This window comes from Arachis hypogaea, chromosome 14 (assembly GCF_003086295.3).
Source record: "Arachis hypogaea cultivar Tifrunner chromosome 14, arahy.Tifrunner.gnm2.J5K5, whole genome shotgun sequence".
In the NCBI taxonomy this organism is placed as follows: Eukaryota; Viridiplantae; Streptophyta; class Magnoliopsida; order Fabales; family Fabaceae; genus Arachis; species Arachis hypogaea.
This window is the reverse complement of record NC_092049.1, coordinates 59,603,389-59,620,000: the sequence shown is the minus strand read 5'-3', so window position 1 is coordinate 59,620,000 and position 16,612 is coordinate 59,603,389. Positions and strand designations below refer to the sequence as shown.

The window sequence follows — 16,612 nt, the reverse complement described above, 5'->3', positions numbered from 1 at the left end:
GTTCATTTATTATGTGAAAAATATTTTTTAAGAAAAAATATCTTAAAAAAAGATGTAAATTGTAACTTTTTAAAAAAGATATATTTTTTAATTTTTAATATTTTTATTTTTATTATTAAAAATTTATTAAATACACTAAAAAATAAATTTTTATTAAAATTTTTTATTATTTTAATGACACCTAAATAAAGACTTAATTAATCTCAATCTTGTTGTGAAATAAATAAATAATGAGAATAAAATAAAGAAGTGTAAATAGAAGACTCTATTATTCATATTCACTAATATTAATATCCTATCATAATAACGATAATTTATATATTAATATTTTATTTGTAGTATACGAAGAAAGAAAGAAAAAGAAAAATTTTCTATTGTACGTAAAAAGAGAGAAAAAATATTTTATTGATGTGTAAAATTATTCTTCAATTGCTTTTCTATTTATAGGCCAAAAATAATTTACATTTTCAAATTTCTTTAATACATTCATCCTTCAAAGCCCATAATAAATGACATCCACATATTTGTTGTTATCACAACAAATCTAACCATTTTTCAGTTTGTCTCTCTGTCTCTTCTCTTCCAAAACGAGACCTAATAAAATATGAGACCAGATAGGCAGATACGTGGCAGTGGGTCGCTTTTACCAACACTCCCCGAGTCCCAGTCCACCGAAACTTCATTTGCGCACCCATCAAGAAGAAGAAAAGAATAAAGTGGAAGAAGAAGAAGAGCCGTTAACGATCACCATGGGGGGTGACTCCGTTGTTTCTAATGGTATCTTTCTTCTTTATGTGTCTTTTTCTTTCCCCTTCGGATTTCTTTGCATGAAAACCTCTTTTCTTTTCTTAGAATTTTTTTTTGTCCGACCAAATTACCAACATGCCAATGCCTCTTATGTGCAGATCAAGACTCTTTCTTGGAAGAGGATTTTACCTTGCTTTCTTCTCACTCCCCAGCTGCACTCAGGTAATTTTTTTTTATTATCATCGGTGGATTTTGATACTGTTGTTGTTTAAAACCCTTTGTTTTTTCCTGAAATGTAATTCAGGTGCTGCTGATTTGGTACAGTGCAAAAATTACTTATTGGAGAAATCCATTATTTTTGTAACTTACTAACATACGCATACCTAAACTTCAATATTTTCACCTTGTTTTTGTCATATTGTACAAAACATATTGTAAGATGTACAAAACAAATAAATATTGTACAAAATGACATTTTAAACATATTTTAAGGTAGAACCTCGGTTTTATTTTTTTGAAGTATTTTTCTTTTTTGAGGAAAATATAAAGATCGTATGAATAAGCAGCTAAGAAGAGTTATATGGATCATACTATACATGTCATTGTGACATTTTAGGAGTATATTGCAAAGTTTACTGGATCATAGTTTGGTAGGTGATCAGAGTTCATACTTTTGCTTTCTTTTTTCTTTTTTATAGTTGATTTCCTTGCTCCTTTGTCATCATTTGTTTGACAATGGTTTTCTGATAGAGACAATAGAGTGAATGTGGAGAACGGGTCAGATGTTGGAGAAACTAGCGAAGAAAGGTGTTCTTCTAGGTTTGATTTTGAAGTCAATGAAAGGAAAACGCTTAGTGCCTATGAAGAAATCTCGCAAAGCTATGATCGATTCGCGATTGATAGCAAGAATTTGAAGCATGTGAAAGAAAAAATCCTGAGGTTCTTATTTCAACTCTCGTCTCATTTAAGTTTTCTATTAACTAAAAGCGCCTAGAAATTTTTTTTTTTTGGTTATTTTGTGATTCCACATTGAAACATTGAATTCTTTTAGTATCACCCTTGGAAATTTGTATCTGATCAGTTTACTGAAGAAAGGAATAAAAATTACCAAGCCATGGAGATCGGAATAATAATAATAATAATAATAATAATAATAATAATAATAATAATAATAATAATAATAGTAAAAAAAAATTTCCCCTTACACTTGTTTTGAACTCCTTAACAAAGATTGCAGGACATCAGTCATGAACTTTGGGTCATTATTCACCCTGTCTAAATATCCTGATTCCTGAGCAACCATTATTGTATTCAAATTGGAACATTTGGTTGTGCAATCTTGAAAATGTTTTGGTTCCTAATGATGGCCAACTCCACCTTGCTGAAATTTTTATGATTTATAAACAGTGAGTGAAGACAATATTTTTGACAAAATAAACAAGTGGAAAACAGATTCAAATGTAAAGGCCCTAGGTATTCGTGTTATGTGTTCGCATGCAAAGCCTTGAAGCACTTGGTGCTTCTCACAATGTTAAATGCAGATATCTACTTCTCTTATTTCATACCCTTATCTTCCATGATTGATCTATTGGCAATTTGATTGCATCACTTCTAGCATGAAATTTTTCTGTGGTTTCATCTTGAATCATCTTTTACACTGTTGTGCATGCTACCAACCAACTTGAAGTTTAGTTTTGTGTGATCTGAAACGTTACTTTTATCTTTCATATTTGATTATGTCATATCTGGTGATTTTATTGCCTCAGCTACAAGCCTGGAGCATGGATTGAGAATGTGGGTGGCTTACAGACGTGTGATTATGATGTACCAAAGACAACATGCCTTCTATTGGTTGGTCCAGGAGGATCTGGGAAAAGTAGTATGATAAATAGAATCTCTAAGGTGCTTGAGGATGATAAATTTGCACCAGCAAGAGCACAAGTATCATGTACAATTTCTCATTTTACCTTTAATGTCAATTTGAATGAATATGTAATTTCATTTTATGACATGTCTTTGTTTATCTTTTGATGCCAGATAATTTGCTTACAGGAGATGGGACATACTTCCTCCAGGAGTATATGATTCCAAGGCACTCAACCTCGATCTGTCTATGTGATACACGTAGTTTGTCTGACAACTCGAATGAAAATGAGAATGATAGAGTGCTGAAGAGTTGGATGACAAAAGGTGTTCGTCATGGAGAGCTTGTTGTAAGGTCTATACATAAAAATATAAAAGAAACATTATTAGATTCAAAATTCACTCATGCTGATATTGACATATATATCTCAGGAAGACAGATAGTCGAATATTAAAGAAAAGTTTGAAGTGTAAAGCTCGCAAGAATGGTTTCATTTCCAGTAAGATCAGAAAAGTTAATTTTGTAATATATGTTGTAAGTGGTCTTTCGGTTCTGAAATCAATGAAGGATACTGGTGCACGGGAGAGACAGTATATTGAAACAATTGTTCAAACTTTCAACAGCCCATTCTTGTCATTTAAAGGTATTTTCAAGACAATTATATGCTTTTCTATTATTCTTTTCCTACCATCTGCATATATATATGAATTGAGATCCATTATCACCAATGTATGTGTTGAGAACTTACTCTCGGTCTCATCCATTAATCTTATGTATATATATAGTAATGTGTGTTTTCTATTTCTATGATACTATGGGAGAAGGCTAGTTGTAATGAGCTTAAGTAGTTAGCACGAGTCATTTGGTTAAATCTTGTTGCCACCAATGTACCAAAAAGTTGATTGTTTTCCCCCAATTCATTTTGTCCTAGTTAGGTGTCTTTGTTCTATTAGGAAATCTTTCTGAAGCAATGTAGTTGGTACGAGAAGTATATAAGGATAAACAATAGTAAATAATGGAAATTGAAAGAGAATGCACTAGATAGTGTTGAGTATTGAACACGTTTGGTGAACCAAAGCTCTTTTTTATTTTTCTCATACTCATACTCCTAACCACCTGACTACTTTTACATTGATTCTAGTCCTCCCCACTTTTGAGAGAACATGTGGGCTCATATCACCTATGGGCTATGGCCTACATTCTTCCCTTCTAGCATTACAGCATAAAAACTGTTTGGTATCTATACCTGAATGATGAATATTTCTTGTTCGAGAAAACTATTGGCTTTTCTAATCTACCATATAGGCCACACTGTTATGTCCTAAGAGAGATTTTATATGTGATTAGTTGTAGCATTTGAAGTAGCACCTTGCACCTTTGCCCATTTCTTAAGAATTTTATCAATTATTAGCAGCAATGAAGTCAAATGAATAATGATTGCACATGTTTATTCTTCATGACTCGGAATGTTTTATAGATCTGACTGAACCTTGGATCTTAGTGTTAAGTTGTGAACTCGGAAAGATGAATCGTTCAAGGTGGAGGAAAATTGAACTTCAACTTGCACTATGAAATTTCAACTAGACAAGTGGAACGTCCTAGTGAAACATAATGCTGCTCAACAATACATAGTTTGATGGTTTTCTGCACAAAAATGCATGACTTTTATTTTTTTAGTTTCTTTAGTGTGTTGTCTACGTATTGATGTCACAGGTTTAAGATATAATAGAATCAGCCATTGATATGTCCATCAGGTTAGGGTACCTACAACTCTTTTGGGTGTGGTCTTTCCCTTGTCTTGCGTAACGTGGGATGTGATGCACCGGCTGCCTCTTTTTCTTTTCTTTCTTTGAATCTGTGGAATCTTACACTTGAACAGAAGTCGGGCTCTCCTGATTATTATCACTAGGATATTTCTGACATTTTCCAGTTCCAAGTGAATGTCTTTATAATCACTGTGATAGTGTGGTTTTCTTATAATTTTTTAAGGTTTATTTTATGTTTGAGATAATTATGATGATATACTTGACAGTAAATCGCATTGAGCTGTATAGTGCAACCTAATCCTGTGCTTGAGGGTGTGGGAATTCGGTATGAAACATGCACGATTTCATATCTATCATGATTAGATTGCAGGTAACCTCAATAACAATGTAAATGACTGTTGGAAGAATTCCAATACTTTTGTTTCTTTCCTTCAACCAAAACAGGGTAAACTTAGATAATCAATTACAATAGATATTCAACCGCACAGAGGACTCATTTTAAATTTTTCAGGGTAATGGATGCACATTTATGAAAGACTAAAAGTCATTTTGGGTTGTTCCTACTTCCTAGTTCTCTGAAATGTTTGGTGACATACAGTTGCGAAGCTTTCTCACAATGCTTGAGTAAATTGAGGCTTGCACACCTTATTTTTTACGCATACTTGAAATAGTGTACATTTCTGCTGTTGATCATATTGAAAATTATGAGAATATCATTGAAAATATATGTTGGACCAAAATTCAAGTTTTTTCAGTATTCCGCTTGTTTCTTACTTGCAGATGACAAACCTGTTCTTGTTTTCACTCATGGGGATCTCCTTTCCCTGCCTGACCGTGTCCGTGTCCGTGCTTATTTGGGAGAATTACTAGGAATTCCACCAACAATACAAATTTTTGATATCCCTGGTAGCATTCCAATTTTTATAACTTGTCCTTCCATTAATGTTCCTGTGTTCATGAAAATCTAATATTTTCTTAATTATCCTGCAGATTGTGATGATCTAGCTACCGAGTCTACCATCATTGAGATGCTACGATATAGCCTTGAGCATGCGGAAAGAAATTTTCCCCGGCAAAGCAAAGTTCTTGGAAAGGTATGTACTGTTTCCTGAAGTTTATGCTATAAAAGTAAGCTGGCAACAAATTTGCGAACTTTTGATTTTAATTAGCTTACCGTATTTCTTTTCCAAAAGAATCTTTTAAGTTTATTAAGAGTGTGTTTGAAACATAAGAGATTTGGAGTCGAATTGATTTGAATTGAGTGGAATTATATATCAGTGTTATCTTTTGGAATCAAATATGAAAAGGATTGATTTGAATTATGAATGTGTAAGTTGTGTTGCGAATACAAAGAGGAGTATAAATACGAATACAATAACGTATGCGAATGTGAGGAAGGGAGGGTAAAAAAAATTTTCATAATTAAAATTTCCAATCGAAGTAATTTCCATACAAGCCCCGTAAAAATGACAAGATTTCATAATACACGAATGCATGATTTCACTAATCAGAATTTGGTATTGCTTTTGCTTTTGCATTTGCATATAACGAGTTTGTTATAAGATATTGTATTTGCAGGTCGATACAAAGTTTCTGTTCTGCGTGGTTTTGTCGATTCTCGTGCTAGCCGTCGCTGTTGTGATGGCGTATGACATGTTGCCACAACCTTGTCATGTCCTTCAACAGCAAGCATGTCGCAAGAAATATCCTGCCAGACTAAAAAAACTGAAAGTTCCTGAGATGGAATTCAAAATAGATTGGCACAAGATTCGCTACATATGGTAGCTTTGAATGGTGCTAAGGCTTATTTGTAATGATGCTGCTATGAGTTTTGGTAATGTGAATATCTGTAAATTGGAAAAAAATAAAAAATATAAAAAAACCAGCGTGTATTCTATTCTTGTTGATCTTTTATTAGTACACTTATGTATGCCAATTTCTCTAGTGTTTTTGTGATGTGAAATCATGTTTTAATCGTAACATGTTGGAACTAAAAGAGGCAACAAATTTACAATTTTTTAATTGAACCAGATTTAGACCTGCGGAATGTGCTGAAATCTAATATTATAAAATTTTTTACATAATTTTTTCAGTAATTAACTAATTCAGTTCCTATGATTTTTAACATAGAATATTTTAGTCCTTCAGATTTTCAAATACACAACAATTCTCAACGTTTATTTCTATTAGATAATACACGTAATTACCAAATTTTATGTGTGCGAGTTGGACAAATTAGTCTTCAAAGTGAAGAATAAAACAATCTTCAAAGAATTTAAAAAAAATTTAAAACAATTCCTTAAAAATTTTAAAATTGCAAAATAGTTCCTTCGAATGTTTTTAATTTTTTTCAAGTCATTTTATAATATTTTTATTAATTCGAAAAATAAAATATTATTAAAAAGTACATAATAAATAAAGAATATAAAAAAAACAAAATATAAACTAAAAGATAATTTTATTTATTAACATCAAAATATCATAAGAAATAATATTATTTAATCATTAATATATAATAGCTATAGGAAGATGATGTAAAAGCCATAATAATAACCATTAAATCTTAAGAGGTTATTGAATTATGAATACTATTATTTATATAACTTAAACTCTTGAGATATTGATACCAAATAAACTTAGAAAAATAATCCAAAGTGAAAAAAAAAATATTTTTTCTTGGCATAATTTTTAATTGTGGTAGCACAATAGTTTTAACTGCAAGTTTATTTTATGCAATATTACAATTAAATTAAATTTTTTTTTAAAAAACATGAACAGAACATTTGAATTTGTTAACACATTTCTTCAAATATTACAAAGTATTAGGATCTTTATATTTTTGTAAATCATCTACTTTAATCTTGTGGTTGACCAAAATAGTTGACTTCATAGATGACTTGGTTCGCATTGCATGCAAGTTATAAAGTATTGCCTTCATACGCATTTGCACAAATATTTTCAATTTTTTATGTAAAAAATTTTATGTTAAATGAAAGTTCTCCTATCTTTTCAAACAACAGTAACTTATTCTCTTCTTTGTTATTAAAGAATGATTATAAAATATGGTATCTATAAATTAAACTAAAATTGATATTTTGCATGATTAAAAATAAATATAAATTTATTTATTTTAATTTTTTTTGAAAAAAGTGCCTTTTCAAAATTAATTTATAATTTATTTTGAAAATATATAGAAAATTTTATATATAAATAATCAAATTTGAGATAAATCGACCAAAAATATTAGAAATAAAAATTTATTAATTTAAAAATAATTATATATAAATAATTCAAAAGAAATATCTTGAATGTTTTTAAAATTTTTTTTAGGGATTGTTTGAGATTTTTTAAACTTTTTGAGGTCTATTTTGTACTTCATTCTGGGGACTGATTTGTCTAGATCGCATACGTGGATACTTAATAGCCATGTGTATGAGTTAATGTTCCACGTCAGCAGTCATCGTTGGTAACTAACAAAAAGGGATTGTATTGTCTAGTGGAAGTAAATATTGGAGACTGCTGTATTTTGAAACCTGAGAAACTAAAGTATTCGATTTTAAAAACTTGAAGGACTGATTTGGATAATTACTCTAATTTGTTGGATAACTAGAAGTGTAACACCCCTACTACTGGCAAGTGCACCAGGTCGTCCAAGTAATACCTCAGGTGAGTGAGGGTTGAATCCTACAGAGATTGTCGGATTGAGCAAGCAATGGCTATCTTGTAGGTCTTAGTCAGGCGATTAGAAAAGATGGTTGTTTGTTTGAAAGCAGAAATAAAATAGTAAAGAACGAAATACCAGGTTAGTGTGAAAGCAGTGATGGAGATTCAGTTAAGGCTTCAGAGATGCGTATTATTTCTGGATTACTTTTCTAACTGTCTACTTCAATAACGAATGATTCCTTCAATGGCAGCCATACATGATTAACTCATGTCCTCTCATAAAGTTAATCTCTTCTAAACCATAGCAGTCCACTATATCCGAGCAACTCATATCCTCTCATCAAGTTAACTAATGGCTTCCCACTGTGGCCGAAGGTGAAGCCCTAAGCAATGCACTCCCCTTCACGATCCTACTCAAAATGCCACAGACAAGGTCGGATCTTCTGGATCAGGGAATGCTACTTCTCTGACTCTAGCCTTAGCGCCACAGAGACCTCAGTGACCCACAGTCAATGGGATTTTATGTCACATATCCAAAGTTGCCCAGGTACGCTCTTGGAATCCGCAATGCAATCTCTATCTTTAGCTCAATGCTATCCAGGTCAAGACTCGCACGGAACCCAAGTAGAACAAGGATGAATGTCACGGTTCATCCTCAATTCATGAGATGAAGAACGAGAATGCATAAGAGAATAGAATCAGACATATTGAAATAGAAACAGTAATATTATTAATCCATGAAAATCAGCAGAGCTCCTAACCCTAACTTAGGAGGTTTAGTTGCTCATAGCTTACAGAAAATAATAGTAAAATGTGCAAAGGGGCAAAGATCTCAAACAGTGGTGATCTTTGTTCTATATATAATAGCCTAATAACTAAGAAGTACAAAAGTATGATAGACTAGGCTAAAGGTGCGAAAGTTCACTCTCGGGCCCACCTTGGTTGAGTACTTGGGCTGAGCTTGGCATCCATGATAAACCACTATTTCATGGTTTATCTTGTGCTCATTTGAGTAGTTTTTATCAAGTCCTTACCCACTTATTCATATGATTTGCATGATTTTACAATTCCTTCCTAGTTTTGTTTTATGTTTGAAAACTTGCTTCCTAGAAATTTTTAATTTGTGTATTTTAATTCTCCTTTATACCATTCGATGCCATGATCCGTGTGTTAAGTGTTTCAGGCTTTATAGGGCAGGAATGGCTTAGAGAATGGAGATGAAGCTTGCAAAAATGGAAGAAACACAAGAAACTGAGAAGATAACCAGCGAGCATCAACGCGCACGCATGGCTCACGCGTGCGCGCGATATGGAGAAATTTGCAGCTACGCGTGCGCGTGCCTGATGCGTACGCGTGGATTGGAGTTTGCACGAAGACGCGTGCGCGTGGATGACGCATACGCACGACACGCCAAGACGAACAGCGACGCGTATGCGTGACTGACGCGTACGCATGACATGCGCGATCTGCAGAATTAACAGAAAATGCTAGTGACCCAGTTTCCGGCCCAGAAACATAGACTAGAGCCAGGGAACATGCAGAGACTCAACACACATTCTCATTAGCATAGTTTTTAGTTTTAGATCTGAATCTAGAGAGAATTTACGCTTCCTCTAGGTTTTCTTTACATTCATAGTTTATTAGTTTTATGCTTTCGCTTTTGGATATTGAAGAGTCATCACCTCCGTTGAAGTTATTATTCTAGTTTGTTTTCTTATTCCCTTATTATTCCATATTCTTAATTCTTGTTTAGAGTTATAATTAGATTGTTTTTAGAATTTATTAATGCAAGCAGTATTTTTCCATTCAATTTTATTATTTATTTAATTACTTTCAATTTTATTTCCATTATCATGTCTCTTTTCTATTCCCTACTCCCAACAACGAAGATGGTATCCATGTTGATGGAGTAGACTCCCAACTTGACATGGGGGTTGATTAAGAGGAGACACTTGAGTTGGAATGCTCAAGTGATTAGTTAAATTGGAAGTTGTTGGCTAATTCTGTATTTACTAACGCTAGACCTTCCCAAGGGAGAGGACTAGGATTTGCGAATAAGAGTTAGCTCAATCACTTGACTTTCCTTTATTTAGTAAGGGTTAACTAAGTGAAAATAAAAACCTCTTTATACTACACTTGAGAGGATTCCAACAAGGATAGAACTTCCAATTAATCATTCCCCCAGTCAAGGCTTTTTATTCTGAATAATATAAATTCCTTTTAATTTTCATTGCACTTATTTATAATTATTTATTTTCTGTCACTCAACTCTCAAAATCTCTCAGAAAACTCCTGATTAATAAAATAGCACCCTTTTGTCAACTTGTTGGGAGATGACCTAGGACTCATACTCCCAGTATTTTTATTCTAATTTTTGTGACAACCTATCTAAATTGATGAGTGAATTTTTGCTGGTTAAGAACTATACTCTCAACGTGTTTATATATTGATTTCTTAATTGGCTGACTTCTGCCCTTACATCAGTCCAACTTGAGGAATGGGTGTTGAATGCCCATTAGGGGGTTGATCCACACTGCCTTATGCTTCTTAGTCAGGCGAATAGAAAGATAGTGGTTGTTGTTGTAGGCGCATAAAACAAAATAATAAAGAAACTAATAAAGAATTAATGTGAAAACAATAATGAGAAATCAATTAAGGCTTTGGAGGTGCTTTATCTTTCTGGATTAATACGTCTTACTGACTACTTCAACAATGAATGATTCGTTCTATGGCAAAGTTGTAAGTGATTAACTCATGTCCTCTCATCAAGTTAATCTCCTCTAATTCATATCAAATGCTATTGTCAATGGTCATTTAATATGAACGAGGATGAAGCCCGCGCAATTCACTCTCCTTTGTTGATCCTACTCAAAACGCCACAGACAAAGTCAAATCTTCTGGATCAGAGAATGAAGCTCAATGATTCTAGCCTTAGCCCCATAAGAACCTCATCACCCATAACTAACCAGATTATATGTCACATATCCTCAATTAGCCCATATGAATTATTGGTTCAGGTGATGTATTCTCAAGCCTTAGCTCAGTATTATCCGGGCCAGGACTCGTGAAGAACTCATGTAGAAAAAGGGGCATACCCAATCTCATTTGGATGAAGAATGACAATACATCATAGAAGAGAATCAAACATATATTGAAATAGAAATAGTAATATTAATAATCCATAGGAATCAGCTGAGCTCCTAACCTTAGGTTTAGTTGCTCATTATTAATCCCCATTTGGGTACTTTCTTCTTGGTACCTTCTTCCTCAGTGATTAATGGTGATTGCCCAACACCAAACTTAGGTTTGATGTCAGGGGGCTCTGTAATGCTCTCTACTGAGAGACAAGGTTGGAACACTAAGTGTTGTACAGTAGTACCTCCTTTATCTGAGGGAGAGTGAGGGTTTGGGATGTTTAACAGAATATGATCCTCCTGCAACTTTAGGACTAGCTCACCTTTTTCCACATCTATTAAGGCCTTCGCAGTAGCTAAGAAAGGCCTTCCAAGGATGATGGAGTCGTCTCTGTCCTCCCCAGTGTCAAATATCACGAAGTTCGCCGGGAGGTAAAGGTTTTCAACCTTTACAAGGACGTTTTCCACCATGCCATCAGCCCGTTTCAGGGACATATCTGCCATCTCTAATGAGATTCTAGTGGGCAGCACCTCCTGGATCCCTAGTTTCTTCATCATAGAGAGAGGCATGAGGTTGATGCTTGAGCCAAGGTTGCACAGTGCCTTCTCAAAAGTCATAGTCCCTATAGTGCAGGGAATAAGGAAGCTTCCGGGATCTGGCATCTTCAGAGGCATCTTCTTCTGGATCAGGGCGCTGCATTCTTTGACCAGTATCACCATCTCATCTTCCTTCAGGGCCGTCTTTTCAGAGATAGTATTGTTCAGACAGGCCATATAGGAGGGTTTCTTCTTCAATGCCTCTGTAAAAGAGATATTGACTTGCAGCTTCCAGAGAATTGCCAAGAACCGAGCAAGTTGCTCCTCCTTAGGTTCCTTTTGCACGTTTGGAGATGGTTGGTCTTCAAGCTCCTCCATCTTCATGGGGATGTGCATGGTGACACTCCCAGTCTCCTCCTGAGCCTTGATCTCCTTCAGTTCCTCAGTAGCAGACTCCTCTTTTAGTTCGGCCTCAGCTCCCATAGTGAGGGCCTTGCACTCTTCCTTTGGATTCACCTCAGTGTTGCTTGGAAAAGTGTTGGATGGGATCTCTGGAATCTTCTTGCTCACCTGACCTACCTGTATCTCCAAATTTCTGATGAAAGACCTAGTTTCTACCATGAAATTATGAGTGGTCTTGGAGAGGTTAGAGACTATAGTAGCCGGGTCAGAGAGGCTCTGTGGGGGAGTCTCTATCTACTGCTGAGAGGGTTGAAATGATCTGTTGTTGAACCTGTTCTGGTTCATTCCACCCTAATTGCTGTTGAAGCCTTGTTGAGGCTTCTGCTGATCTCTCCACCCGAAGTTGGGGTTGTTCTTCCATCTCTAATTGAAAGTATTCGAATAGGGATTGTTGTTGGAGTTTCTGGAGGAGTTTCCCATGTAGTTCACTTCCTCCATTGTGGTCTAGGTGTTGTCACCAGTGTCCACTTCATATGCTATCTATGGGGAGTACGCAGCTAAGCTCTGTGCCCTGCTCAGGTGCTGAGAGATCATATTGATTTGCTGGAACATGAGCTTGTTCTGAGCTAAAATGGCGTCTAGAGTGTCGACTTCCATGACTCCTCACTTCTGAGCTGTCGCATTGTTCACAGGGTTCCTCTCAGAAGTGTACATGTATTAGTTGTTGGCAACCATATTAATGAGGTCTTGCTTCTCCTCAGGCGTCTTTTTCGTGTGGAGTGAGCCACCGGCAGAGTGGTCCAGTGCCATCTTGGATATCTTAGAGAGGCCATCATAGAAGATCTCTAAAATAGTCCACTCAGAGATCATGTTAGGAGGGCATCTTCTGATCAGTTGCTTTTACCTCTTCCGAGCTTCACAGAGGGATTCACCCTCTTTCTGTTTGTAGGTCTGGACTTCCACCCTAAGCTTGCTCAGCTTCTGAGGTAGAAAGAACTTGGTCAAGAATCCATTGAGAAATTCTCCCAAATGTCCAGGCTCTCTTTAGGCTAAGAATCCATCCATAGCCTTGCTCTGTCCCTTACAGCAAAAGGTAAGAGCATGAGCTTATAAACCTCTGGGTTTACTCCGTTAGTCTTGACAGTGTCACAGATCTGTAGAAAATCAGAGATGAATTTGTTGGGGTCCTCCTGTGGGAGTCCATAAAACTGAGAATTCTGTTACACTAGAGTGACTAGTTGAGGCTTGGTGCACGGATTCCCACACTCCGTACAACTGAACCGGCAAGTGTACTGGATCGTCCAAGTAATACCTGAGGTGAGTCAGGGTCGATCCCACGAGGATTGTTGGCTTGGATCAAATAGTGGTCATCTTATAAATCTTAGTCAGGCAGATAGAAAAGTTGTTTAGTTGTTGATGAGTGGATAATTTATACCATTTTTGGCACTGTTTTTACATAGTTTTTAGTATGTTTTATATACATTTTATTTTATTTTTATTATTTTTTATTCAAAAATCAAATTTCTGGACTTTACTATGAGTTTGTATGTTCTTCTGTTATTTTAGGTATTTTCTGGCTGAAATTGAGGGACCTGAGCAAAAATCTGATTCAGAGGCTGAAAAAGGACGGCAGATGCTGTTGGATTCTGACCCTCCTGCACTTGAAGTGAATTTTCTGGAGCTATAGAATCCTAATTGGTGCGCTCTTAATTGCGTTGGAAAGTAGACATCCTGGAATTTCTAGCAATATTTGATGGCCCAAACTAGCGTCCAAAGCCAGCCTAAAACTTTCTGGCGTAAAACGCCAAAACTAGCATAATTCTTGGCGTTAAACGCCCATTTTGGCACCCAGGATGGCGTTTAACTCCAACTTTGGGCATATGCACGTGAAAGCTTGAAAGCTCAGGCCAGGCACACACCAAGTGGGTCCCGAAAGTGGATTTCTACACTATCTGCACTTAGTTACTCATTTTCTGTAAACCTAAGTTACTAGTTTAGTATAAAAACTACTTTTAGAGATTCAGTTTAAAACTTATGACATTTTACACTTCATATTGTATCTTCTACGACATGAGTCTCTAAACCCCATAGGTGGGGGTGAGGAGCTCTGCTGTGTTTCAATGGATTAATGCAATTACTACTGTTTTCTATTCAATCACGCTTGATTCTATTCTAAGATAATCAATCGTACTTCAATCTAGAGAATGATATGATCCGTGACACTCATCATTATTCTCAATTCTATGAACGCGTGCCTGACAACCCCTTCCGTTCTATCTGAGCTCAATGTAGTCATTGGGCGACAACTTGAGTGCGTATCTCTTGGGTCTCTGATCCACAGACCGAGTCCGGAGGTTAGAACCTTCGTGGTATAGGCTAGAACCAATTGGCAGTATTCTTGGGATCCGAAAAGTCTAAACCTTGTCTGTGGTATTCCGAGTAGGATCTGGGAAGGGATGACTGTGATGAGCTTCAAACCTGCGAATGTTGCGCGCAGTGACAGTGTGCAAAAGGACAAGGGTCCTATTCCGACGCTAGTGGGAACCGACAGATGATTAGCCGTGCGGTAGCTGTACATGGTATTTTTCATCCGAGACGAGAAATCCGACAGTTGATTAGCTGTGTAGAGATCGTACCTGGTATTTTTCATCCGAGAGGATCATAAAGCTTGCCATTGAAGGATGCCATGCGTGTTTGGAGAAGAAGACAGTAGGAAAACAGAAATTCAGATGACAGAGCATCTCCGAAACCTCAGCCTGTTTCTCATTACTGAATCACAAGTACTATTTATTTCATGTTATTTATTTTCATAAATACAATCACTCTTATCATTAATCTCCTGACTAAGATTTACAAAATAACCATAACTTGGTTCAAGCCGACAATCTCCGTGGGATCGACCTTTACTCACGTAAGGTATTACTTGGACAACCTAGTGCACTTGCTGGTTAGTTGTGCGGAGTTGTGAAAAGTGTAATCATAATTTCGTGCACCAAGTTTTTGGCGTCGTTGCCGGGGATTGTTTGAGTTTGGACAACTAACGGTTTATTTTGTTGCTTAGATTAGGAAAACTTTATCTTTTTGGTTTAGAGTCACTAAAATTGCGTCTTCTATTATTATTTTTTTGGTTAAAATTTCAAAATCCTTGTTTTCTTTTTCTAAAATTTTTTTCGAAAATTTTTAATAAACTGATAATTGAGTTTTCTATTTGAGTTTAGTTTCATGCTTTAAGTTTGGTGTCAATTGCATGTTTTAATTTCTCTTTAATTTTCGAAAATATATGCATTGTGTTCTTCATTGATCTTCAAGCTATTCTTGTTTATTTTCCTTGTTTGATCTTTAGTTTTTCTTATTTTGTGTTTTTTCTTGTTTTTCTTGTGCAATTTCGAATTATTAGTATCCAAAGTATAAAAATTTTTAAGTTTGGTGTCCTTATTTCCCAAAAAAAGCTTTCAAAATTTATTCTAGGTGTTTATCTTGATCTTCAAAGTGTTCTTGGTGTTCATCTTGACATTCAAAGTTTTCTTGTTTGTTTTCTTTGTTTTGATCTAAAAATTCTAAGTTTGGTGTCATTTTATTGTTTTTCTCTTTCTTCATTAAATTCAAAAATTCAAAAATTCAATATATATATATATATATATATATATATATATATATATATATATATATCTTTTCCTTTATTTGCTCATTATTTTCGAATTCCTTAGGTTGATTTAGTCAAAATTTTTAAAATTTGGTAGTTTCTTCTTAGGCAAGTTAAAATTTCAATTTTAAAAATTTATCTTCTTAAATCTTTTTCAAAACAAATTACTATTTTTAAATTTCTTTTTATATTTTCCGAAAATCTTTTATAAAATTTGTCAAAATCTTTTTCTTACTCATAATTTTCGAATTACTTGTCCCTTTTTATTATTTTGATTGAAAAATTTTAAGTTTGGTATTTCCTTGTTGAGAAAGTTTCAATCTTCAAATTTTAAAATCATATCTTTTTCAAATCTTTTCTTTTATTTATTTATTTTTTACAAGTATCTTTAATTTTAAGACATATCTTTTCAAAACTCCCTAACCACTTTCTCTCTCTATTTTTTTTTCGAAAATCATATCCAAATTTTTTCAAATCTTTTTAATTAATTAATCACTCTAGTATTCGAATTTTTTTTATTTATTTTTTTTCTTTTAGTTTTCGAAATTTATATTCTAGTTTCCAATTAATTTATTTTATCCTATTTTAATTTGGTTTATCCTTAATTAAAGTAAATAAAAACAAAAATATATTCTATTTGCAATCCACATCATCTCCTTTTCTCCATCATGGACCTAAGTGGAAATGAACAGTCCAGAAGGACTCTGGGGTCATATGCTAATCCCATTTCTGCTGTATATGGGAGTAGTATCTGTATACCCCTTATAAGAGCCAACAATTTTGAGCTAAACCCTCATCTCATTATCATGGTGTAGCAAAATTGCCAGTATTCCGGTCTTCCACAGGAAGAACCTAC

General features: G+C 34.6%; 2 protein-coding genes across 7 annotated transcripts; one reads left to right on the top strand and one right to left on the bottom strand.

Moving 5' to 3' along the window:
- The first annotated feature begins 511 nt into the window (after window positions 1–511).
- Window positions 512–6,313, top strand: LOC112742062 (uncharacterized). Of its 6 annotated transcripts, none has more exons than XM_025791270.3 (9): window positions 512–777; window positions 906–969; window positions 1,498–1,686; window positions 2,514–2,695; window positions 2,785–2,965; window positions 3,043–3,254; window positions 5,158–5,283; window positions 5,368–5,471; window positions 5,956–6,313. In XM_025791270.3, exons 1-9 carry the CDS (start codon window positions 750–752, stop codon window positions 6,160–6,162), a joined length of 1,293 nt encoding a protein of 430 aa, XP_025647055.1. In that variant the 5' UTR covers window positions 512–749; the 3' UTR covers window positions 6,163–6,313. The 6 variants fall into 6 exon arrangements, with proteins under 6 accessions (XP_025647055.1, XP_025647053.1, XP_072070210.1 ...); XM_025791268.3 differs by having other exon boundaries at window positions 5,941–6,313; XM_072214109.1 differs by having other exon boundaries at window positions 514–777; window positions 1,507–1,686.
- A 4,939-nt stretch (window positions 6,314–11,252) lies between these two features.
- On the bottom strand, window positions 11,253–12,332 carry LOC112742621 (uncharacterized). The gene has a single exon (XM_025791859.1). It carries the CDS (start codon window positions 12,330–12,332, stop codon window positions 11,253–11,255), a length of 1,080 nt encoding a protein of 359 aa, XP_025647644.1.
- Window positions 12,333–16,612: the final 4,280 nt, after the last annotated feature.